At 46.8% G+C, this 26,195-nt stretch overlaps 2 protein-coding genes across 10 annotated transcripts in view; one reads left to right on the forward strand and one right to left on the reverse strand.

The window, feature by feature from the left end:
• CCT5 (chaperonin containing TCP1 subunit 5) lies at window positions 1-14,731 on the reverse strand. Of its 2 annotated transcripts, none has more exons than XM_081053105.1 (11): window positions 14,171-14,731; window positions 11,570-11,630; window positions 7,864-8,028; window positions 6,907-7,105; window positions 6,032-6,224; window positions 5,805-5,954; window positions 3,914-4,033; window positions 3,097-3,282; window positions 2,370-2,507; window positions 1,578-1,758; window positions 1-533 (listed from the first exon to the last, which is right to left on the reverse strand). In XM_081053105.1, the coding sequence occupies exons 1-11, from the start codon at window positions 14,273-14,275 to the stop codon at window positions 406-408; spliced, it is 1,626 nt and encodes a 541-aa protein (XP_080909231.1). In that variant the 5' UTR covers window positions 14,276-14,731; the 3' UTR covers window positions 1-405. The 2 variants fall into 2 exon arrangements, with proteins under 2 accessions (XP_080909231.1, XP_080909232.1); XM_081053106.1 differs by lacking the exon at window positions 14,171-14,731 and adding an exon at window positions 13,792-14,101.
• ATPSCKMT (ATP synthase c subunit lysine N-methyltransferase) overlaps window positions 14,692-26,195 on the forward strand; it is a 21,755-nt gene continuing 10,251 nt past the window's right edge. For 4 of the 8 annotated variants that reach the window (XM_081053108.1, XM_081053111.1, XM_081053107.1 and 1 more), the window contains exons 1-2: window positions 23,612-24,100; window positions 25,889-26,026. In XM_081053108.1, the coding sequence (XP_080909234.1) occupies window positions 23,750-24,100; window positions 25,889-26,026 (489 nt within the window). In that variant the 5' untranslated portion in view covers window positions 23,612-23,749. Of the gene's footprint in view, window positions 15,168-17,562; window positions 22,255-23,611; window positions 24,101-25,888; window positions 26,027-26,195 lie in introns of those variants that run through there. The other 4 variants (XM_081053109.1, XM_081053112.1, XM_081053114.1 and 1 more) reach the window with 4 other exon arrangements.

Below are 26,195 nucleotides of genomic sequence, written 5' to 3' on the forward strand. Positions count from 1 at the left end.
CAGCATTTAAGTACATTTAATAGGATCAAGCCCACGTTCCTCTCAATGTTAACGTACATCTAGAGAATAAACTCAATGTTTTAAGTTGTCAAAATAGTTTCTAGAGCTTAAGAAAAGCAAACAAAGTGCAACCCCCTTCAATGAAGGCGGCATTTGATTGCAGTGAATGTTTTGTCAGAAGACACAGGCTGTATAGAGACCGCTTCAATGTAATGGATACAAAAGCTAGAGCGACAATATCCCCACCATCACACGACTGAACAAGTGAAACTACAGTTACTGAACAGCATCTACAGTGTCTGCAGAAGAACGTAATAATAAATAACTGTAGATGCATCACCAGACACCCATTTATTTAATCACAGAAGTGGATCTTACTACGATGTTTCATTCTAAATTTTTTCTTCATTCTTCAGATTCCCCAGGCTTACGGATATCATCAATCTTCAAAATCATTCTAACCATTTGTGTTGCAAGAGATATCTGTTGCTTTTTGCCAATTAAGGTTTCTATGACATGCTGTTGCTTCATATCTGAAAAATACAAATAAATTGATTATCCTAAAACAGAATACACATTTAATATTAGTAACTTGCTTCAATTTACTGAATCATAATCAGTAACACTTAGGAATCACCAATTTGGAAGCCACAAGTCCCAGTTACATTTCCAGAGGAGTAACATTTCATTATCCCCCAGGGCTTTTTGGAATTGGAACCTGGCTATTATCAGACAGCCGGGGGGTGGGGTGGGGGTTGGGGCAGGGAGCACACCTTTCTTCAGTCACAGGCTAAAACGCTAGGCGACTAGCTAAAAGGTGAAACCTTTCAGTGACATCTCACCTCACCCCGCATAATTTAGTACACCTGAAATAAGTGAAATCTGACACTACCCGAAGTATAAGATAATTCTAAAACCTAAAAACGATAAATTTTCGCACAACCAGGCATTTGAATTAAAAAATTTCAATACCTATCTGATGAAGAGTTGCTTGGGCTCTGAACACAAAAAGCAGAACATAGCTATCCTTTCACTAAAAGCAGACTGCCTGATTCTGTGGTCGGGACCGACTGCAGAGCTCGCCGCGGCCCAAGGAGTGCGGCACCACGGGGGCAGTGATTCCACCAGCAGGCGCTGCACTAGTTTTGCAGCAGGTGAACTAGTTACGTGGCCATGGAAATCAAGGACAACACATTTATAAAAGTCCCCATACTTTATGGGGAACAAGCACAGAATAAACTGTGGACTGCAAGGCAATTTCAGGGCTGTTTCACGTGAGACCCAGAACCCACTCTGACAGACACTTGTGCAAAAAAGGCAAGATGGGAATTTTCTAAAACCAGAGATTAAAACAGAAGCTGTTTCTCGTGTAAATACCACATTGTAATTCATTGTTATTACAATTAGTTTTATGTGGCTAGGACTAGCAGTCTAACCAACTCCCAAGGCAATCAAATCAAACACCCTGAAATTCAGGACCCGAACACCTCAAGTGTGCTCGAGAATTCAAAAAGACCCAGCAACCTCAGTCAGCTCTGCTCACTGCACAGCCACGCAGGAGGCACCCAGCTCCTCACCGTTTGTGCCCTTCCGCAAACAGTCAATCCCCAGAGCAGGGTTCATCTCCTTTACTTGTCTGGCTCGGACTTCGGTCATTGTCTGGATGGGGTTCATGCCGCTGTTCTCCGAAAGGGCCATGGGGATGACCTCCAGGGCGTCGGCGAACGCCCGCATGGCATACTGCTCCAGGGTCGGGCACTGCAGGGCACAGGCAGGTGAGTGTGCTTGGAAGACCCGGCAGCATTTGGAAACACAGTGCAGTTACATCCTCTGACAAGCTAATTCATGAGGGATCTAAGCACAGGCTGTCTGCTATTTTTAATGTGCCAGAATCTGAAAATATCACTACAGAATAAGGATGGAGAAAGTACACATGTGAAAGACGTCTGAGAACAAATCAGCTCTTATTGATCTGTATCACATTTGATTAATTTGTAATTTCAAACAACGTTAAGTGTCGAGATTCACACAAAATAATAACTGTCAAGGCCAGAATGACTGAAAAAAGCTGAGAAATGCTAGTTTATGGTGAGCTGCACTTGAATGCCTGGGCACGGGTCGACTTAGATGGAATGCCTGTTACAGACACGCCTGAAGAGCTAGGCGTCCTGGTGGCTCTGGCTCTGCCCGGTTCTGTCACCCTGTGCAAGTCCCCACAGCTCCAACCTCATCTCCCGATGGTCCCTCTGAGCTCCTGCTTTTGTCTCCTCTGCTGCGAGTCTGGCACCCTTTTTGTTCGCAGCACCATGACTTTACACACTGCAGTCCAGAAGCGTCCTATCCTTGCTGAGTCCCGACATGCATTTTACCTTATCTGCCGCTTTGCTCACTGCCAAAGCGCATGCGATTTCAGCAGCGCCTCCCCCATACACCACACGATTATCACGGATGAGGTTCCGGATGACGCACAAGGCGTCATGAAGAGATCGCTTTGCTTCCTCGATAATCTATGGAAAACAGTTTTACCTGAATTAATGTGATCATGATTTATTCATGTTAGAGCCAAATACTTGGCAGCTCTGGTTTAATCTAAGTGCTTGATGAAAATAGTCCTAACCCCCCATTAAAATTATCGTTATTAAAACAAATGAACAGAGCGTGCCAGAATACTCGTTATCAAATGTTCACTCTACCTCTTCTCCCTACAATGTAGTTAGAAAAATGAAGCAGGCAGAGGCTCATAGACTCATTCCAGGACACACGACCAAGTGAAGGGGTCAAATAAAACAAAACTGACAAAGAACCACCTCACGATGAGTCTTGTCTATCACGAGGCACTCTCAGAGAATGGAGAAATTGTTAATGGTTATTTTCGTAGGTTTCCTATTTCTACTTCAGGAACAGAGGAAAGGCACACGTGCTTTAGAGAACTGGCAACAGAACGTGGTCTGTGGTAATTTTACACCATGATGCGTCTTTAAGAAAAATGATCCTGTTTTACTTACGTTAATTGCGTCTCAGTTACAAACATTATAGGTAAAGCCAAACCATGTACCCAAATAGGAAAGCAACGTAGGACAAAATCTCACTTCTCACCATCTTATTTCCTCCTCTGATGAAAATGGTCACAGCTCTGGAGTTTTTGCACTGCTCGATGACCAGCATTTTGTCTTTGGTTGTCCCAAATGAAATCTCTTTCACAAGCCCAGCATAGCCCAGCTTCTCAGCGGTGAGCTCTGAGAAGCGTGGGACGATCCGCCCTCCTGTCGCAATGGCAATCAGCTAATGGGGGGGAGGGGAAGGGTCAGAGAAGGGAGACAATGTTGGTCAACAGCGAACTGTCAAAACTGGACCACAAAGGAGCTAAGCTCCACCTACGAGCTCACTAGAACTGCTGCCCCACAGCTCAACACCAAACGTGCGCCTTGTTAAACAAACAAGACTCTGAAGAGCTGGGTGTCTTGGTCTGGCTCTGGCCGGCTGTCACCCTGCGCCATATCCCCATAGCTCCCAACCTTTCCAGACTGTGCCTATGGATCTGAGCTCTGTGCAGTCATCCCGCTGCAGACAGGGCTGCAGTGAGGACCCACAAAGTCATGTCTGGCTACATGCCACGTCTGGGATGGCTGTTAAGTATTCGGCTGACACAGAAGTGGGTAAAATCACCTCAGAGCCAGAGGCCAAGTGAGATGACATATGGAAAGCATATGCCACAGACCACCAGAAATATGTAGCACTGTTACTAAATCAATAAAAAAGATTCTAACACCTCTCTCTCCCAGCCCACCCTCATCCAATCTACGGCGGCTTGGCAGTTGGATGTGGTAATTTAAGGCGAGCACTATCAAAGCAGCCCCAGGATACACACAAGCTCAACCCGAGCCCAGAAGCCTCTTCACACGCAGCTTCCTACCTCAATTTCGGGTCCTCCTACCCAGCGAACTGCAGGCAAGTTGCTCTGAAGAAGTAAGTGATTTGCTTCATCATCAAAGCCCCACTGACAAATAGCTAGGTTAGCACCAGTTTCTTTAATCTGGGAAAAGAAATTCCACCATCACGTTAATAAAAAGTAAATATTCTTTGTACTCTGTTTGAAAAAAAGGTGAGATGCACAGTTGGGTAAGGTGGGTGCATTAAAATAAAGCACAAAAAAGAAGGAAATATACAACTACAGACTTCTACCAGATCCAATTTCTAAAGGAACGTGTATCAATGGGAATACCTCATTTTAAAACTATGCTTTAGAGACCAGTAATTCACCCTGAACTGAATTGTTACAGAGAAGCAAAATAAGAGGTGGTCAGCCAAGCTAAGCACCCCTGCCGGCCCCCGGAAACAAAGGTTAACAGCTCCGTCCTGCCACAAATACTAAGGAGTCTCATCCATTCGTGTGTGGTTTTAACAAAACATCTTATGGTACAGTTCTCTGCAATTTGCTTCTCTCCCTTGAGTGGACCATCCTCTGTGGATCAATAGAGATAGACTAATTTAGAGGCCAACAAAGGCCCACTTTGAATGAGCGGCCCTCCATCCTTTGCAAATGGCTATGTGAGCTGTCCCAAGGCAGCGGCAATGATCAGAACTGACCGTCGTCTGGCCACGGGTGCTCACCTGAGGGAAGACGAGTGTGCCAGGCCTGGCCGCCACTTCACTCCCACCTCCACTCATTTGCCCCCGCTGGCTCGCTACCCCTCCTCCTGCCCTCTCCAACTCTCTGGAACCCAGTCTATTAGCAAAGTCCTCCTTGTAATGTCTGTGTCACACCCTTGCTGTGACCAACCCTGGCTGTGCCCTGCGCTCGTACTCAAATGGCTTTCCCGCCAGGAGCTCAAAAGGTCCTTTGGGCTCCCTGTTCACGGCCACCTCCAATGTTCCCATGGGCCACTCCCTCACTCCTTAGTGTTAGCACCTGGCCCCATCACTCCTCTTACCATCCCTGCCAAGCCTCACATCTACCAACACAACCCTCCAAGTCCCTGGGCCTCACTTCCCATCCCTTCTCCTCCAGTGCAGCGAGGCCAGCACGCAGGGCCGCCCAGTGTGCTCTAACCCCTCAGCCCTCCTGTTCCCTGCCCACGCCACCCACAGTGCCAGCTCCACACAGCACCGCCTTCTCCTCCCCTTACCCTGTGGGTCACGAGCAAGAGTTCTGCTTTGTTCACTGCTGTACCTAGTGCCACAGCACTGCCTGACACAAAGCAGGCAGAGAACTGCATCATGAAGGAATAAATGGACTCAACCACTATCCAGAAAACAGCAAACTAGCTTCCAGTTCATTCGCTACGGTAAATAACGCCCGTGTCACGTATCCATGAGTCCTGGTGCTTCAAGCTCCCAAGGACAGTTCTGAAGACAAACTGCTGTGCAGCAGGGAACTGGGATCACTGTGATGGCACTGGGGTTTAACCCCAGGCACCTGGTGGAAGGAGTCTATCTAGAGGTCTCAAAGAGGCAGAAAACCACGTTAAAATCGTCCAAAACTTCAACATATGGCCTAGATGTGTCCAGGAGGGCAAGTATGGAAAATCAAAAGCACGGAGCCCCAGACGCGTCACCATTTTAAGACAAAATCATACTTCTTTCCCCCTTAGGGGTTTCTGTGCCATCTGATTTCTCACTATGAATGCTTAGTACTTTCATAATTTAAAAGTGAAGAGAGCATCTCTACTGTTAAGATGACACCTGTAGCCACATCATGAAGTACCAAGCTAGGACAGGTTAGCGCCACACACACTCACCACCTATAGCGGCCCAACTGCATCCTCGGGGAGGGTAACGTCACCAAAGGCCATGGGGGGACTTACCTGCTGAATCATCTCCTCAAACTTCTCCTTCTCGTACTTCTGAAGGGCTTTGTAGTCTTCCACCGAGGTCACGTCCAGCTTATGCTTTGTCTTCGGTTTCGGTGGTTCAAATGGACACGTGAGAATTGCAATCTTAGCATCTTGTACTTGCTATGGGAAAAAACAGGAACACGTGAATCAGTGGACTCGTCAGTTAAAGTCTCCAGCTGTGAAAGGCAGTGACTCACCTTTGGCATCTGAGGGTGACTGAAATCCTTGTCTACAATCACGCCCTTGATAAGCTTGGTGTCCTCCAGTCTCCCGCCCACTTTGCCTTCCACTTTGATGAGCTCAAAGTCAACGTCACTGCGCTGCATGTCGGCCACCGTGAGCACAGCATTCACGGCGATCTCGGCCATCTGCCGGTGACAGCTGTTAACCCTGGTGAAAACACACTCATGTAACAATGACTGCAACCAAAGCAGGTGTAATGTGGTATCTCAAAGACAGTGTAACTTACTGGAACTCAAAGGCATTTTATAAAATGGCTCCAAGTCCCAGGAATGCCATCACAGCCTGCACTTTTAACAGCTGGGAGCAGGAATTCTTAACCTGGGTTCCATGGACCGCAAGAGAACCAGAGAGCTGGACGGGAAAACACTTACATTTTGATGTGGTGCAGCCTGACTAAGAAGTGAGGGCTGATGAGACGTCCCACCTTTGTAGGGGTTTCTCTGACAATGTCGCTTACAGATAGGGGACATTACCGTTTTTGGAAAGCTTTGAAACATTTGAATAGACTGCTCAAGAAACTTACTTTTGATTCTGGGAAAATGATAAGGGAAATCTAGTACTTGAAATAGTGCCTGAAGTCTTACATCATCTAGAAAAGATGAACATGAAACTTAAAATGTTGTCAGTATCCTAAGTAGACGATTTATATTTTGCTTCATGTTGAATACATCTACACCTACACTAAGAACAAAACCAAAATAACAACAGAAACAGAAAGAAACTCATCAAATCAATCGGAAGCCACTGAGGTCATTTCCTGTTACCTCTGGGAACAAGCAAACAAACTTTGCAGTCCCTACAAATGTGAAGTGCAGCACCGAGGACCTACACTTTGGAGCCCAGCGTGGTTTTTGCCGTCTGAATCAGGGGCTCGGTGTTCTGCAGGTCAACGGGGACACTGTCGCTGATCTTGTCCAGCTGCTCGATAGCAATGCGGGCGGCCTGCTCGTAGCCGTCGGCGATGCGGATTGGGTGGATACCGCGGTCCAGCAGCTGCTCGGCTTCTTCCAACAAGGCACCAGCCAGGACTGCAGACAAGAACACACAGCCAGCTCAGAACATTAAAACCGGCATAACCCACACAAATTAGATGCTACCCTGCAGGCCTGAGTGGTCCAGGATTAAGCTGGAAGCACCTTAAGAGGCTGAAACCAATCTAATCTATTTCGAAAAAGGGAGCCTCTTGTTTTATTCTGGAAAAGGTCTAACAGGTCTCGCATTATAGACAAATGTCGAACTCGCAGTGATGTAAATAATGTAACGTAAAAACACTTTCATAAGGGGGGAAAAAACCCTGGCTTCCTGGGGCAGGGATTTCTATTCTGTGAAATTCATGCTGGTAATAAACATGTATTATTCACCCCCCCCCCCCACACAACCCTTCCCCAGCTTCATTTTAGAGCCAAGAAAATCGCTGATTGCTACGACACTGCTGTACTCCAAGTACATCCAAGAGCAGGGCTTGGTACCCAGTCAAGACTCTGAATAAATGGATTCAAAGTTCGCCTACAGATACAGTAACATTATTCATCTCGTCGGTCCTCCCCAACTTTAAGTTCTGCGTGTTAGTTACTTGTCACTTCTCCTTTACTCTAACCCTTAACACCCTCCTGTTTTTTCATGGTAGTTTTGAAGGGTCTGGGCTACTTGTTTTGCAGTGTGTCTTTCAACTTGGATTTGTCTGTCTCCTCATAATTTGATTGAACATAAATGTTCTCAGCAGGTGCTGGCCCTGTGATTTAAGTAACACCTCTTAAATGAGAAAGGGCATTTTGCCTTTTCTTACCAACCACTCCTGTAGTTCCATCTCCAATTTCATCATCCTGCGATTTGGACAGTTCAACCATCAGCTTGGCAATCTGATGGTCAACATCCATCATGCTCAAAATGGTGGCGCCGTCGTTAGTTACAGTCACATCGCCGTCCTTGTCCACCATCATTTTGTCAAGCCCTAAAAGTAAGACAGCAAAGTTTAGAATGGCTCTGAGCAAAACAATTGGGAACCTATACCAAATCTGTGACGAAAGTGAGACCTCTTGACCCAGTTCCTATTTAGGGAGTTATCATACATATTTAGGAGTATCTAAATATAAAGGAGTATCTGCATGAAGACATTTTTATATTGGCTCCTACCAAGTGAAACACTGGAAATAATCTAAAACGGCTAAAACCAGAGAAATGACAGAAGAATTATAGATCATCACTAAATGCAATTAATATTAACCACCACAAAAGAGGGCAGCTGCGATTTGGAACACTGCAGGGGTGCTGACATTTTGCAGGCCCACACTGCACCCACACTGGCAGCAGACGCCATGGTAGACCATGGCTGCATTTCTTTTTTTTAAAAAAATTCTTCGTCTACCTTGAAAACCCTATGGTGAGACACTGCAAAATGAATATAATAGTGGTGAAAGACGACACTCCCAGATCAAACAGTTATGGGGAGCTCAGAGAATAAGCATGGACAGCCCTGTTGCTAACGAAGCAACCAGAGCAAAGCCGAAAGGACCCCTAGTGCCCGGTGCACAAAGGCTAAAGGGAAGTCTGGTGTTGCACTCCGCCACCTCCAGCCGTCCAGGGAACATAAGGAGTGTGACCAAGACAAAGTGGACATTGTAAAATAAGAAACGGAACGTCCCAACATCGCAGTGCTTGGTGCTAGCAAACTAAAATGGATGGGAGAAGGACATTTCCAGAAGCATTCTGCTCTGTTAACGACAAGTGAGAATAAACGGAGTGGCTTTGAGACTGAGGCAAAATGCAGTAAGGCACTCAGGGCCGCACTACAAGGTCTGACCAGACATCAGTCAGACTTCAAGGAAAACCTATGAACATAACTGTCATTCAAGCCTATGATCTAATGACAGAGGCTGAAGATGAAATTGAAAGCTTTTATATAAACAGCCAAAAAACTGATCACATACCACAACAAGACATGCTGGTAACTGCAGGTGACCAGGACACAAAAGTGGGAAACAAAGTAGAATCAAACGTCATCATACAATTTGGAATAGGGGTCAGAAATGGAGGAGATTGCCTAGTGGGTTCTGTTAAGCCAACAACTTGTCCATTGCAAACACATGGTTCCAACCACTGAAAAGACTGTACACGCAGACACCACCCCCCGGCCAGCATGCAGATCAGACTGAAAATGGAAGCAGGAGCTGGAGAGGCTGCACTCTGGGCCAAAGAAGATGGAGCAGTGTGGTGCTGACCACAAATTGTTAATACCGAACATCAGAGCAGAGCTGAAGAAGAGCGCTAAAAGAATGGGAGTGTGAAAATATAATGTCAGCAACACTCCTGATGGATTTAAAGTCCACATAAAACAGATTTGCACTGTTAAACTTAACGGACCAAGAACCATGACCATTGTGGACTGAAACTAGAAATATTATTAGAAGAACGGGAACAATGCTGGAAGTAAAAAGGAAAGAAAAACCAAGATGAATGACAGAAGAAAACCCTAAACATTGTTAGGGACAGGAAAGAGGCAAAAGCAACAGGTGACAAAAACAGGGTTAGAATTCTGAATGCAGTTTTCTAATGACTGTCATGTAGAGAGAGAGAGAACTATTACAGTAGTCAACAAAGTCAAGAAGACAGATGATAACAAAGAAGGAAAAGCAAGAGATCTCTACCAGAAGATTCAAGAAATAAAAGGGGAATTCAAATCCTGACTAGGAATACTGAACACCCAACAGGTCTTCTGACCAGGAGAAAATAAAGGTGGAAATGGTACACTGAAAAATCTATACAGAAGAGACAAAAGGATGATAGATACCTTTGAAGAAAATTCCTATGAGGAAGAACCTGTGATTCTAGAAAGTTCAGTGCATGCAGCCCTGAAAGTATTAGGAAGAAATAAATCACCAAGGATAGATGGGATAGCGACAGAATTGTTTCAAGCCACAGAGACTGAATCTGTCAAAATCCTAACAAGAATACGTCAACTTGAAAACCAAACAATGGTCTCCGGACTGGAAACGCTCAATATACATCCCGGTCTTCAAGGAAGCAGAAGCCAACGAGCAGCGTTGCTCTAAGTTCCCACACAAGTCAGGTGGCGCTCGAGGTGACACAACGAAGACTTGTGAGCCTGTGGAGCCAGAAACGCCGATGTTCAGGCTGGAGTCAGAAAAGAGCACTCGAGACCTAACTGAGTATTCGCTGGATACTGGAGGGCTCCAGAGAATTCCAGACGGCCAGGCTGTGTTTACAGACGACAGTGAAGCCCTGGCTGTGTGGACCACGAAAAGCCCTGAGTTGCTCTGACGGACATGCTCGTGCCTCAGCATCTGATCGTCCTGCAGTGGGACCCGTACTGTGGACAGGAAGCCACTGGCAGGACAGAATGTGGACACAGTGGTTTCCTGTGGGCACAGGTGTCAGACAAGGTGCATTCTCTCTCCCCATTTGTTTGATCTGTACACAGAACATATTGTATGAAAAGCTGGGCTAGACTTAGAGGAAGGAGCAGTGAACATTGGTGGAAAAAACATCGGTAACTTCGGATATGCAGATGACGCCATCTTACTGGCTGAAAGTAGCAGTCATCTGAAACCACTGCTGAGGAAAGTGAAGGAAGAAAGGGCCAAAGCAGGACTGCAACTGAGCATCAGGACGAAAATCACGACCGCAGAAGAACCACACAACTTTACGACAGACAAGGGAGACGCTACTTGTTCAAGATTCGGCTCACCTTGGCTCAGTCATCCATCCAAATGGAGACTGCGGCCCCGAAATCAAGAGAAGGCTGAGCCTCAGAAGGGCAGCAATGGGAGGATGAGGAAAGATCCCCAAGAGCAAAGAGGTGTCACCGGAGACCAAGGCTAAGGTCACCCACACCCCCGTATTCCCAATCACTGTGTACAGACAGGAAGGCTGACAGGAAAAAACGGAATCACCACATTTGAAATGTGGGGTGGGAGGAGAGCTCTGCGGGTACCCTGGGCCGCCAGGAAGACAGACAGGTGGGTCCCAGAGCAAATTCAGCCTGAAACCTCACTGGAGGCAAAAATGACAGCACTGCAGCGGTCCTACTTCGGGCACATCACAAGAAGGTGGGGTTCTTTGGAAAAGACAATAATGCTGGGGCAGCAGGAAAGGAGTAAATATAAGATGGACTGAAGTCGTAAGAGAAGCCACAGGTGCGAGTCTGCAGGAGCCCAGCAGGGCTGTGAGGACAGGGCATGGTGGACGTCACTCATCCACAGGGTCGCCGGGAGTCGGAACCGAGTCAATGGCATGTAACAGATACACGATTTGGAAAATGCCAATGAAATGATGTTTAGTGGAAAAAATATCTGACCTAAAACTGCACACATTACGACTAAAACCGTGTTTAGAATATGGAATAGGTCAAGTTTGGCTGCATTAGGAGAGAAGGATGGCCCCCCCTCCATTCTCCAACTTTCTGTAAAGAGCTTGTACTGACGAGTTTATGACTTAAAACTTTTGTTAAAAAACTCGGAATGTTAGTTTCTTACCATTTGGTCCAAGCGATGATCTCATTGTATTTGCTACAGCCTTGGCCGCCATTATATGAGACTACATGTAACAGAAAAAGCAAATATTCAAGTTACATATTGTTAACAGTTCAAAGCAAACAGCTGCTGATTATAAGACCACTTTGCAATGCTAACTTCATGGAAGAGTCCAGCCATAAACATATAGCACCTTGAACTGTCCCACTAGGATTTACTGCAGAAACACTCTTCTCTCAAACGGTCAAGCCAGTACCTAACTCATACACGAAGTCACCCATGCTTGTCACCTGCCAAAGGTACCAACACTGATGAAAGGAATGGAAGCCTGAAAGTATGTTTCTGTTTTCACACATAAGGAGGCCCATTTTTCTCCCAATGTCTTGTTTCCTGTTTTCCGTTCTCACTGTCGCAGCCTAACCCGGATCCACAGCACTCTACAGAAATCCAGGGGCTCTTCTCTCCCCTCCTACCCTTCAGATCCATCCTACATCCAGCTAAGCCATCTATTTTTCTTAAACGTGCCCCTTACCAGTCCCCAAACCTCAACGCCAGTGCCTCGACACCCAAGTTTCAAAGCTTCAGCGTTTCTTTAAATCCCTCCACAATCTGAGACCTAGTTCCCACCCAGTGAGGACGCTCTGCCTGTTCTCAAATACGTCCTCTGACCCCTGAACTATGGATCACAGAAGGCCCCTTCTCACCGACCAACTTTTCAAGCAGTTCAAATTGCACAGGCACCGTGAGACTTTCCACGGTCACCCCACCTGGCAGGTAATAACAGCAAGTCCATTGGATGTGTGACGATGCTGTAATCCTTACAATACGCTTTGAGTGACAGGTCTGCATAATGGATTTTAAAAGAATAACAATCACAGGGAGGTGGTTCCTAACACAGAGGTGATTTTGTCCCCCAGGAGACATTTGTGCTTCTCAAATCTGGGGCTATTACTGGCAGTGGCAGAGGCCAGGGAGACTGCTAAGCACCCTCCCCAGGACCACTGCCCCCACAAAGAACCACCTGGCCCCAAATGTTACCAGTGCCAAGGCTGCGAAGCCGGGCCTAGACCACTGGCTTTGGAGTCAGAGCTGGGCTTCAATCACGGTCCTGTTCTTCACTAGCTGTGACCTTAAGTGATTCGGTACGTCACTGCTTCGGGCCCAGTTTCCAAGAATGTAAAATAATGCCCGTCTCAGAGTGTGAGGATTATGTGAAATAATGCGTCCCCGTGGTTAACACGTGGCTGGCACAAAGTACCTGTAGCTGCCACTGTAGCGTTACACTGGGTGCGTGGGTCCAATGTTACTTTTCTGCTGGTCCCTTCAAGTGAAAACCGGAGTTGAGCACGTGACACCAGTGGCCCGAGGGCCTACCCCGGTCAAACACTCGCGTTACTCCACTTAATTCTCCTTCTCGGCTGCACAGAGATGCATTGCTCCCACGGAGAAAGGGGTTCAGAAGGGGGTGTACCTCGTCCCCCAGTCCAAGGAGAACTACACCGTTTCTTAAGTAAAACCCCAAGACCTGAAGTGAACAGGGAAGCAGACCCGGAGACTAGGCCTGCGCGGATTACCGCCGTGGACCGTGTCCCTCTGTAGCGAACTCTAAGGAAGTCGGGGCCCGCCCCGCACTGCCCTCCCCGCACTGCCCGCCCCGCACTGCCTGCGGGTGTTCAGATGAGCTGTCCTCCCCACCCTCCTCCTTCCCTTCAGTCCTCCCCAGACGCTGCTTCCCAAGGGGCAGGCCCACTTGAGCCGTGACGCTGCGCGGCGCCCTCCTTCCCCGGGGACGACATCCGCGTGCGGGGCACTGGCGGGCTTCCTCGTCTGGGGGTCGGTGTAAGCGGGACGCTGCTCCGCCAAACCCCGCAACGCGCCCTGCTCTTTCCCGCCCAGGCCTGACTCCCGGTCTCCTTTCCCCGCACGCGAGCGCTTTCCCATCAACACGGGACTCCGCGCCGTCAACAGCCAGTCCCTGCAGTGCCTGAAGGACACCCGGCCCCGGTGCTCGGGCTCCCCGCCGGTAACTGGGACCCCGGTGTCGCACCAGCTCCTAACGTGGTGACCGGCGTCCACTGCTCACTGTGCCGGCAGCACGTTCCACGTCCCTCCTAAGGACCTGCACTTACGACGCTTCCGTGCAGGGAAGCACCGCGCATAACGCACCGAAACACGACACACTCCGTAAACGACCAAGCCTTTAACAAGCGGCAAAGGAAACGAACCTCCGCGTATTTTATGGCCGTGGCAGGGACGCTCACGGAAGATCACGCAACAACGCCAAGCGTCCCGGGCACGCGGGGATGCTTCCTCCGCATCCTAGGAACACGCACACCCAGGCCGCCAGGCCCGGGCGCCGCCCGGGACGAACCCCGCCGCACGCACCTCCGCAGGGCGCGGGCGGAGCCCCCGCACGGGGACCACGCGCTCGCACGCCGGCCTCGGCCGAGCTCCAGCAGCGGCGCGCGGGACGGGCCCCGAGTGGAGCTCCCCCGGCCTTTCCCGCGAGCACGTGGCAGAACCGCTCCCCGGCTTGCGCAGGCGCAGAGACACAGGGTGCGGCCGCCTGCCCTCATCCCACCGCCAGTGTCCCGGTCCCGTTACCTTGAGGGCCTCAAGTCCCATGAGGCGAGACTTGCGGTCCTGATCCTTGATGATGAGGAAAGGGCGCCCATATTCATCGAAAGCTAGAGTCCCCACAGACGCCATCGTGCAGCAGTAGGGTTCCCTTTCCCGCAGCCGGCGACGACCACTCCGGAACTCAGAACGCACCTTCCGCTCGCGGGAGGGCTCGAGAGCGCGCGCATGCGCGGTACGCGCTGCGTGAGACTTATTTTTCGCCTGAGCCTAATGTAACGCCGGACAGTACCTTCTGGAATCCGCGGCCGTCGGAAACTTCTATCATACATGAAGTCGTGGGGGGAAGTTCGAAGACACGGACGGGAACTTGAGAAGTCACAAGTCAAGAGCAGATCGAATTTAGTCACGTATTGAAGTTACACAATTTCTGAACAGTGGGTCCCGACGAGGAACCGATTTACTTTATTTTCTGTCGCCTTCCTACACCGACTCCGAGAAGATGGTAGAATCCACTTCCGGGTGTTCCCCCCACCCCCTCCGCCGCTGCCGGAAATCTCGTGATGGAGGGAGGCGGAGGTGAGGCTGGTTGCGCGCGGGCCGTGTCGGGCGCGGGCCGTGTCGGGGGCGCCGGCCGGTGTGGGGCTCAGGCTCGGGGGCTGGCGCTGGGGGTGCGGTGCTCGTGCCCGCCGCGCCCCTTCGCCCTCGGGGCCGCCGGCGTCGCCTGCGCCCGGTCGCGGTGCGGTCGCGGGTGCTGGGACCCAGCTGCCCACTAGTGCTCCGCGCCCGTGAGGGTGAAGAACTCACGGAGTCGTTGGCACAGTCTCAGGGCGTCTTGGTACCGGGAGTCCCGCTGTGTCGGGGAGTCCCAGCGCTGTCATTGACCGGGCGTGGCTCTGGGGCAGGGGCTTCTTTGGGCCTCAGTTTCCTCGCCTGCAAGGACGGCAGCGATGGGGTCCGTCTTACCCGGCGGCGGTGCGGGTTCAGGGAGGACGGCGCCCGGCGCCCAGCACACGCCGTTTAGGTCTGTGTGAAAGAAGCGCCCGATTCGCCCCGGGGCCCCCGTGTCGTGCCGCCGGGACGCGCCGCCGGCCCCCCGCGGGCGGTCCCCGTGGAGCCTGACCTCGCCCCGGTGTCGGACGGGCTGTGCGACGGGCTTCCAGCCTCCCGCACGCGGCTGCCGGAGCACGGACTGCGCCGTGTCAGTCCTGGTCTTGGGGGCTGCACTGGCGGGTGCGCGGGGACTGCGCCCTGGCCCGGGGTCACACGGGGCTCGGCCCTGCTCGGCCCGCGGTCACCGGCCTTCCCCTGGGCGGTGGTGCTCCGCGCACGGTTTGGGCTCTGCGGTCAGGTCTCGGTTCACTTGAACTCGGCCAATTCACCGTGCCGACCTCTGCAAGCCCTTGGGCCCGTTACATTGTTGTGAAGCATAGCAAGTATCCGATGACGTTCTCCATGCCGTTTATTTTTACTTCCTGTCGTTTTTTCTAGTATTGATAGGTGCTGTGTATCCAAAGGACACAAATGGCATTAGACCACTCCAAGACAGGCTGCTTCAGGGACCAAAAAACGTGTTAAAGGGACATAAAATCTATGCCGTAGCTTTCCAAGTGGTGTGGGAATGCAAGTCCGCAACAGCCCTTAAATATTGTGACGTTTAAATATCAACCCCCCTTTACTTTTATTGTAAAATTATTTTTATTAAATGTATTGGGGTAACTGGCCAACAACAAATTTCAGGTGTACAACATTATATGATATCTATAGAGGGTGCCAAAAAAATGAATACACGTTTTAAGAAAGGAAAAATATTACAGTTACTCTCATGGTCACCAGTTTGAGCACCTCTTGTAATTGCAGAAGTCAAGCGTGACTTGTATTCATCTTTCGTTATTAGTATATACTGTGTATTACAATTTTAATAGTTTTTTTCTTAAAGTGTGTATGCATTTTTTTTGACACCCTCTGTATATACTCTTGTGTGCTAACCACCCAGAGTCTGGTCTCCTTCTGTTACTATGGTCCCTTACTCTTGTCACTAACTTTTTTTTGTTTTTAAATGTCTCCAGGGTACCTTATTGCCTTCTATTTGGCCTGTGATGAAACTTGTGGCATTGAACTTTATTTTTTTTTAATGTAATTCCCACTTTTTCTTTTTTGTAAATCCCACTTTAAACAAATATGGCAGATTATAATTCCAAACAGTCCTGTTCTTTCTTCTTGGCCTTCTTCCTTTGGCTTGAACTTGAATGAGAACCCCGTGTACTTTTTTGTACGTCTGTCACTGCCTCTAGCTGGCCCAAATCTGTCCCTGAAAATTGAGATTTTCAACCATTATCAGAAGTCAGTAGCTAAGCAAGCATGGATACAACAGAAATTCACCTCTTTGGGTCCTTTACTTTCTTCTTTTTTAAAAGATTCTTATTAAAAATACAGGTAACAATATTATATTCGTTTAAGGTGTGCACCATAATTGGTCAACATTTTATATGTAAAGAAGTGATCGCCATGATAAATCCAGCAACCATCTGACACCGTACTCTGCTATCACAATATTATTGACTATATTCTCTATGCTGTACATTACATCCCCTTATTTGTTTTATACCTAGAAATTTGGACCTCTTATTCCCCTTCACATCCCCCACTTTTAATTTTTCAGTTATAGTTGACATTCAGTGTTATTTTATATAAATTTTAGGTGTACAGCATAGTGGTTAGACATTTATATAATTTAAGAAGAGATTCCCCCTGACAAGTCTAGCACCCACCTGGCACTATGCAGTTATTACCATATTATTGACTACATTTCCTATGCTTTACGTCCCATGACTATTTTTTAACTACCAATTTATACTTCTTAATCCTTTCCCCCTGTTCACTCAGCCCCCCAACTCCCCTCCCATCTATCACCCCAACAAATCTAGTGCCCATCTGACACCATACATAGTTATTACTATATTGACTATATCACTTATATCCCTGTAACTGCTTTGTAACAACCAATTTATACCTAATTCCTTCTCCCTTTTCACTCACCCCAACCCCACTCCCATCTGGCAACCAACAAAATGTTCTCTGTATCTGTGAGTGTGTTTCTATTTTTTCATTTTGTTCTTTAGATTCCACATGTAAGTGAAATCACATTGTATCTGTCTTTGTCTGGTACTTCGTTAAGCACAATTGCTTCCAGGTCCATCCATGCCGCTGCAGATGACAGAAACCCATTCCCTTCCATGGCCAAGCAATATTCCACTGTATATATATACTTTTTATCCATTCCTCCATCAAGGAACACCCAGGCTTCCTCTGCATCTTGGCCATTGTAAACAATGCTGCAATGAATATATGGATGTGCACATTCTTTCAAAGCAACATTTTGGGTTTCTACCCAGAGTGGGATTATTGGGTCCCTCTTTGTTATAGTCTTTGTTTTAAAGTCTATTTAGTTTGGTGTAAGTATTGCTATCCCAGATTTTTTGTTTCCATTTTCATGAAATACCTTTTTCCATCCCTTTACTTTTCATCTCTGTGTGTCTTTCGATCTGAAGTGAGTCACTTGTAGGCAGCACATGTAAGGGTCTTGTTTTCTTATCCATTCATCCCTCCTGTCTTTTGATTGGAGCATTTAATCCATTTACATTGCAAGTAATTGTTGATAGATATATTGCCATTTTATTATTCATAATTCTGATCTTTTTTAGCCTTCTTAAAGAAGTTCCTCTAACATTCCTTGTAATACTTGTTTAGTGGTGATGTTTGGTAGCTTTTTCTTTTCTGGGAAGCTCATTACCTGTCCTTCGATTTTAAATCATAGCCTTGCTGGGTAGAGTATAACCCTTGGTTATAGGTCCTTGCTTTTCATCACGTTGAATAGTTCCTGCCAATCCCTTTGGTACGCAAAGCTTCTGTTGAGAAATCAGCTGACAGTCGTATGAGAAGTCCCTTATAAGTTACTAGTTGCCTTTCCCTTGCTGCCTTTTTGGATTCTCTCTGTCTTTAACCTTTGCCATTTTAATTATAATGCGTCTTGGTGTGGGCCTGTTTGGGTTCATCTTGTTTGGGACTCTCTGCACTTCCTGGACCTGAATGTTTATTTCCTTCACCAGGTTAGGAAAGTTTTCAGTCATTATTTTCTCAAATTGGTTCTTAATCCCTTGCTTTCTCTCTTCTCCTTCTGGCACCCCTGTGATGTGAATGTCTTTGTGCTTGATGTTATCCCAGAGGTCTTTTAAACAATGCTCATTTTTTTTTTTTGGATTCTTTTTTTTTTTTTGCTGTTCTGACTGCTACCTTGCCTTCCAAATCACTGATTCAATTCGATCCTCTGCTTTATCTAGTCCGCTGGTGATTCCTTTTAGTGCATTCTTCATTTCAGTTATTTTACTTTCACTTCTGAGTGGCCCTTTTTTATGGCTTCTCTGTCCTCTTTTATGCTTGCTATCTCTTTGTTGAAATTTTCACTAATTCCTTGAGCATCCTTATAACCAGTATTTTGAACTCTATCTGGTAGGTTGCTTGCCTTCATTTCGTTTAGTTCTTTTTCTGGAGTTTTCTCCTGTTTTATTTGGGATATTTTTCTTTGTTTCCTCATTTTGGCTGCCTCTCTGTGTTGTTTCTATGTATTAGGTAGATCTGCTATGTCTTCCACTCTTGGCTGGGTGACCTTACGTAGTAGGTGCCCTGTGGGGCCCTGGCACAGTCTCCCTGGTCACTTGCTCTGAGTGCTCCAGGAGTGTCCCTTATGTGGCTTGTACATGCCCTCCTGTTATAGCCTTGATTGCTATTGGCACATCAGTGGGTGGCATTGACCCTCAGGCTGGTTGGCTGTGGGCTTTGGACCCGTCCACAGCTTAAGGCTGCCGTGTGGGGAACTTACCCCACTAAGTGGGATTCACCCCAGCAGGCTCTGGTGCCTGTTGAGACTGCCCTTTGGGTGTGCCTCTTGTGGGGCTAATTGGGTGGTGCTCTGCTGTGGTCTGAAGCCAATCTCCAAGTATGTTCGTTCTGGGGCCTCTTGGGAGGGGCTCCAATGCAGGCCCAGGTCACTCACTGCCTGTGACCTGCTGGGGACTAGCTGGTAGGAGCTACGGAGTGGTCTGTGGTGGTTTACTGCCTGTGCTAAAGTTGTATGCTCATGTGAGAGGCCACGCTGTGAACTGAGGACTCCTGCCACCAGTTTTGGGCTTGGGGTAGCTCTGCACGAAGCCAGGACGACTCGAGGCCTGCTGCCACCTGCTGGCTTCCTTAAGGTTTAGCCACTGATAAAGCCTTGGGCGAGTTGGGTGAGGCAAGGTCTCAGGGACACTACAGAGTGGGAAGAGTGTGGTCACCAGGTTAATGTAGGCTCTGGTTTGGTTCCAGTGCTGAGCCTGGAGCTACTCAAAGTCCCAGAGCACATCAAGGTCAGGCCCGGCCTGCCTGGGGCCTGTGGACTCCAATAGTTTTCCAAGAAAGAGGGCAACATGGGTGGGGCTGGCTGCTGGCAGAGAAAGTGCCTCCAGCTTTGGGGAAGTTGGATGGAGTGGGGTCCTAGTGAGTCAGCAGGCCAGAGCAGTGGACCTCACCAGGTCAATCAGATTCAGCTTTGGCCGGAGGGGAGGGCTCAATACAGGAAAGCTGGTGCCCACCTGCTGGCTGCACAGGAGCAGTCCCCTACACAGGGAAAATGGCAACTGTCTCCCAGGCCTCCCCCTGAGGCCACACACCTCAGCCTGCCCCCCCCCCATGCCTCACGACCCCCCGAGTCACCATCCCTCCCCTGGAGCCCAGGGGAGGTGCCTGAAACTGAGTGGGTCTGTGCGCAGGCTGTTTAAGAGGACAGCTGGGTTTCCCGCAGCCGTCTGTGCCACCCGGATGGTCAGAATCCCCACTGTTTTTCACAGTCACATATTGCGGGGGCTCCTGTTCCCAGCACGAGTACTCCAGGCTGGGGGGGCCAATGTGGGGCTGGGACCTTTCACTGTACCGTGAATGTCCATGGCCGAGAAACGCCTCCTGATTCCCAGCTGCCACAGGGAGGTCGGGGGCCGGCCCATTTTGCGTCTTCGCCCCTCCTACCAGTCTGGACGTGGCTTCTTTATATCCTGTTATAAAACTGTTCAGCTAGACTTCAGGTGGTTCTCCAGCTTGATCTATAATTTAGTGGTAATTTTACATAAATGTATTCACGGAAGGAAGCAGGCACAGTGTTTTTCAACTCTGCCATCTTGGATCTCTCTGCTCTGGGTCCTTTATTTTCAACAGCCAGTGGCCACCACAGCTTTCATTTAATGGAATGGCTCGATGTTCCAAAGAGCACAGCTGACAGAAGTCTTTGCTATTTATTTATACCATAGTAAATAGTCATGAATCTGAACATGCCTCAGTAAAAGGATATAAGGATTAGAAATTTGTAGAAGCAGTCTTGAATTTAGTTTTAAATCTTCAGAGACTGGTTTTCACTGATAAAAATCAATACTTTTTTTATTGACTTGAGATAGCAACATAATTATATTGGATTTACATAGTATCTTCAAAAGTTCATACAAATTTTTGTGAAGGTGAAAGACATATAAAACCTTGTGGCAGAAAATTCAGTGATTGCATCAAGGGACACTGCTGCTGGCGTTGCTTTTCTTAAAAACGCAAATATTGTGGTGATTTTGCTCCGTTTCCTCCCAGGGCACAAGAGTAAAATGCTTGTTTAGCCTGGCATCAAGGTCTCCCACCTCCCCTGGTCTGTCTCCCACTTTCCTCAGCAAATGGTTTCCCCACCTCCTATGTCTTAGTTCCTAGGCTTCCTTCTTTTGCCAGCAGCCTCAGGCACAGCTCAGACTCTGTCTCTCTGTCAACACTTTCCTGGTTCCATTCTTGGGATCGGTCTTTCCTCCACCTACCCCTATATTCCCACAGCGTTTTGTACACGTTATAGCATTTCCCACAACCTGCTTTGTATCTGTCTCAAGTGGACCCTACACCCCACACACAGGTTAGATGGGAGGCCCTGGAGACAGGAGCCCATTATTACATCTTGCTGGTTGAATTCAAGGGTACAGGTCTGCACAGGTGAAGTAGAATTTGGGTTGTCTGACTCATGTTTGTGTAATCGGCTGTCTACCGGCTTACGCTGACTAGAGAAACTGTCCATTAATGGACAAATGGATAAACAAAATGTGGTCCATCCATACAATGGAATATTATTTGGTCATAAAAAGGAGTGAAATGCTGATACGTGGTACAGCATGGATGAATGTTAAAAACATGCTAAGTGAAAGAGGCCAGTCACACAAGACCACATATTGACCACTTTCATATGATTTCACTCCTATGAAAGTCCAGAATAGGAACTCTATTAGACAGAAAATAGATTAGTGCTTGCTTAGAGCTAGGGAGTGAGGGGGAGGATAGGAGGTTGGTAACTAAAGGATAAGGGTTTCTTCTTGATGTAATGCACATGTTCTAAAATTGGTGATTGTTACACATATGTATGAATATACTAAAAACCTTTGAATTGTACACATTAAATGGGCAAATTGTATGATATATGAATTGTATCTCAAGAAAGCTGTTAAAAACTATTGGTTCCCTGTATCCCCCCCACACCCCCTATCGTATTGAGAATAATAGCTAACTCACTCACTCTCAGGCCTGTGCTAAGGGCTTTATGTATACTTATCTAACTCCCAAAACCCCATGAGGACGCAACAACTTACCCTAGTTAAGTTCTGAGCCTCGGGAACTGTGTGACTCAAATCCTCTTAACCACTGTGCTGTACAACTGGGATGCCCACAGGATAATTCTATGCAAGCCATGAAATGCGCTGTGCCTTTTCAAAAAATAATCAAATGCATAACTTCTGGTACAGCATTTAAGGTCTTTCATACAATGCTGAAAAGTATAACTGAAAATGTATTTCAGACTCTTGCTTTCTATCAAACACAATCGCCTTCCTAAACTTTAATTTTACCTCCAGCACCAGCAGTAGACCTGTTGTTTTTGTTTCTGAGTTAGTTTCCACTAGGAACCAGTTTTAAACCTCACTTTAGGAGACCTCAGACATCACAACAAAATAGGCACATTGAACAGAAGGTGTCGGTGGTTGATCAGCTGTCCTGGAGAAGGGACTCAGGTATGGGCTAGCTTTTGGTGTGTCCTGTGTTCAAACTTGTGCCTTATAGAGTTGTAATACGTCACCATATTTCATGGCATTGGTAGGTAGAATAATGACTCCCTCCCTTCACCCCCAAATAGGTCTACGTCCGAATCCCCAGAATCTGTGACTATGTTACATGAGGGGTTTTGCAGATGGGATGAAGTTCAGGACTTGGCGATAGGGAGATAACCCTGGCTTGTCTGAGTGGGCCCCGTGTAATCAACAAGGGTCCAAAGGAAAAGGAACACAGGCAGCCCTGGGAGCAGGAAAGGCAAACAAACCCATCGCTCCCTGGAGCCTCCGGAAGGAACGCGGTCCGACCCATGTCCAACTGTTGGCTTCCAGAGCTGTACGATGGGAAACGTGTTTTAACCACTAGGTTGGTAATTTCTTAGAGCAGCAATAGGAAACTAATCCATTGGATCTCTTCACTGACTTACTAATTACTGAAACTATGAACACTGATGCCTTTGGATGACAAGAATCTGTTGTTCTATCCTCCTGTTTCCTTGGGTTCCTGTGTTTTTGGTCTTAGCTGCTTCAGGACAGGATAGTCTTGTTCCCTGTGGGGTTCCAGTGCCAGGCACCGTTCTGAGTGCTTTGGCTGCATCCACTCATTTCATCCTCACAACGACCAGTTTGCAGATGAGGAAAACAGGGTTCAGAGAGATGACGGGTCACGCCCTTAGCAAGGTTTGCGGTTGGGGTCCTACCTTCTGCAGGCTCATGCTCCTACCTGTGGTATTGTGCTGGTCGTTAATCAATTTCAAAATGAATTTCAACTCAATTTCAATCTAAAAAACTTGAGATCTTACTAAGACTGTGTTTAAAGGATAAAACTCGAGAATAAGGTATTGTTCATTTCTCTATAATCAGCAATTGGAATTCTTTTGTTTTATTCTATACTTATGATAGCATTGAAATGATTGCTTTTTGTTCTTTTTGGATCTGCTTTAAAAATCTCTTTATTACCATTCTTAAGATTTTTAGTAAAACATGATTTTTTTTCTCTATTACTTTAAAATTTTGTGCGACGATTCTCTGAGATGCCTAATTTTGATATAAAATCCTTTTCTCCTATTTGGAATAGGGTAATAATTAGACATTTTAATGCTTATTTATGAGTCTTTGTTCTGAACCATAAAAATATGGAGTTAATGGTTAATATTTGTATTAGTGGATATTGAATTCATAAAATACCAAATAGGTATGAATACATTGTTTTCTAAGGTTGACTTCTGGAGACAACAAAAAAGAATGTTGGAAAGAAAACATTTTAGTTTTCCACCAAAACTAATACTATTTGATCAATACTATTTAGTGTCAAATAATTTTCTCTAAAACACTTTAATTTAGTTTGTGAAATTTAGGACTCATTATGGAGTCCTACATTTGTAATTCAAATTGTATTCAGCTATATTATCCTTTACAAAGCATGAATTTGTTTGTCAATAAGAAATTGTAGAAGAAAATGCTACTTTGGATTTCAGATTTGGTGTTACGTGTATATTTTCTGCTTGCTCTCAATCTAGGTACACACCCGGGAACACGTAAAGAAGAAAGTCAGTCAGGACATGCTTTACCTACGAGTCTTGAAGCCAATGGCTTGAAGAAGAGCAGTTGGGGATTCTTAGTTACTGGGCTTGTTGGGGGGACACTGGTGGCCGTGTATGCCGTGGCCACACCATTTATTACACCCGCCCTCCGAAAAATTTGTTTGCCTTTTGTACCTGCAACCACAAAGCAGATCGAAAATGTTGTGAAAATGTTGCGAAGCAGAAGAGGACCGCTGGTGGACATTGGTAGTGGCGACGGGCGGATTGTGAGTTGTGCTAAGACATTTTAAGGTCTGGAGCCAGAACTGTTAAAATTCTGTTTCACATTTTTTAGGAGGTTTATGCAAAGATTTCTCGCTAAATCTCACGTTAATAAAGCAGTTGGTTCCTTTTGTGTATGTTTGGCTGAACTATCAAATCCTCCAACATGAATTTGGAATGTATTTTTCTCAGATTTAATTAATTATCTCTTAAAGGAAAAAGTGTTCTGCAGACACGCTGGGTAAAGAGAAACAATTAATTGGTAATTATGACATTGCCCGTTAAGAAACTTGGGCCAGCAGAGGAGGCGTATCTAGAATAAACCTGTTAAATCATCTCTTTTTACATTTATCTATACTTACATGTGGATAATTTCTATGGGGTAATGTAGAGTTAAAATAAGGAAGAGTTGGTTCACTTATCCAAAGGTCAGACTGTTAGTGACCTCAATTGACTCTGATCCCAACTGGACACTTGTAAGTAAAGATGCAAGGCCACTGACTGGCAAATGGGTGTCCCAGAGCATGTTCCTTCACGGGGAAGGTGACACTGTCCTTAGGCCTCCATCTAGTGATGAGCTGAAAAGTGAGGATAGCCTAGGCAAGGCTGGTGTTCTAGAAACATTTAGTGTGGAGAGCAGCAGGCCACAGGCCACCAGCGCCTGCACACATGGGCCCTGCACTTTCATCATGGTGACCCGGAATAATCAGAAGAGGTTACCGAGTGCCTTGTATTTTTAAGACATCAGGAGCTGAATATATGAATCAGGAGGAAGTCTTAAAGTCTAGGTCTGAATGCTTTACCTATCCGAGTGGTATCTTTGTGGTTTCTCAGAAAACGGGTCCTTCTTAAGAGGCAACACTATAGTTACTCGGCAAGTTGCCATAGTGGGACAGCTCCTTCAGGGTGCTCCCTGGAAGAGTGGTGGCAGGATCAAGGGAGCAGAGAGACCCCGGGACCAGCCCCCCCTCCCTCTCACCTTAGGAGACAGGTGGCATTCGGCAGTTGGCTTGATTCTGACTTGTTCCATTTTACCTGCTTTCAATTTTGAGTGAACAATCTTAAATACTAAGGAGATACGTAATTAATTGCAGGTTCTTTGCTGACAGTAGGGTTTCCGCATGGGAAATTCCCGTTCTCAGGAATTGTTTTCGCTTTCCCGTTCCCGAATCCCAGAATACAAACTGTTTTCTGTTCTCCACTATGAATCGTTTCCACAAAGTGACGGCCGATACTACCAACCACCTGGGTTCAAGGAGCTGATTTTCCCGATCTCCTGACCAACTTTTCTCAGGATTCAGGGACAGGAAAGCGAAAAAAATTCCCGAGAATGGTGGGAATTCCCGCCCGGAAAGCCTAACTGACAGGTTATTTTTATTGCCTGTTACAAACTAGCTCACACTTCATCCTCCCAGGCTCATGCATGTCGCCCGCTGCTGTGCTGTCCCTGAGGGAGAGATGCCGTGGGTTTTCTGTAACTTTTTGTCAGACCTACCCAAGGCTTGGCCCGTCCAGAATTAATTACATAGTCATCCAAATCAAACTGAATTATCCGTACTGATGCTTGATGTGACATCTTTGACAAAAACACGAAAACTGAGTTACCTTGTCCATTAACCGGCATTACCTTGTCCACCAAGCTACACTTATCTTCCAGTGTGTCTTGAACAAAGGAGTTGCCTTTTGATGGGATGTTTTATGATTATAGATCATAAATAGGAAATATTCATATCATTCGACCATGTAAGTTGATGTTTTTCTTACCTTGAGTAAATGCTGGCCTCTTTCCGCAGGTGATAGCCGCTGCAAAGGAAGGATTCACAGCTGTTGGTTATGAGTTAAACCCATGGCTGGTCTGGTACTCTAGGTACCGCGCGTGGCGAGAAGGGGTGCAGGACCTGGCCAAATTTTATATTTCAGATTTGTGGAAGGTATGTAAGTCAGTGAGTGGTCCTAGAAAACTCCAGCCAAAACTTTGTAATTCATAATTAGTATGAGTGAGGACTGAAAAATGTATAAAAAGAAAAGTAATTAAAATAAAAGTGTATATTTAAACATAATGAGATGTGAACATCTTTTAAGTTGATAGATTTGCAAATC

This window comes from Rhinolophus hipposideros, assembly GCF_964194185.1.
Source record: "Rhinolophus hipposideros genome assembly, chromosome: 7".
NCBI lineage: Eukaryota > Metazoa > Chordata > Mammalia > Chiroptera > Rhinolophidae > Rhinolophus > Rhinolophus hipposideros.

Coding starts and splice junctions, on each gene's coding strand:
- CCT5 (XM_081053105.1), bottom strand. CDS start 14,275: ATGGCGTCTGTGGGGACTCTAGCTTTCGATGAATATGGGCGCCCTTTC. Junction 11,631..14,170: donor TGGGACTTGAGGCCCTCAAG/GTAACGGGACCG, acceptor TGTTACATGTAG/TCTCATATAATGGCGGCCAA. Junction 5,955..6,031: donor GTCACCCTCAGATGCCAAAG/GTGAGTCACTGC, acceptor TTTTTCCCATAG/CAAGTACAAGATGCTAAGAT.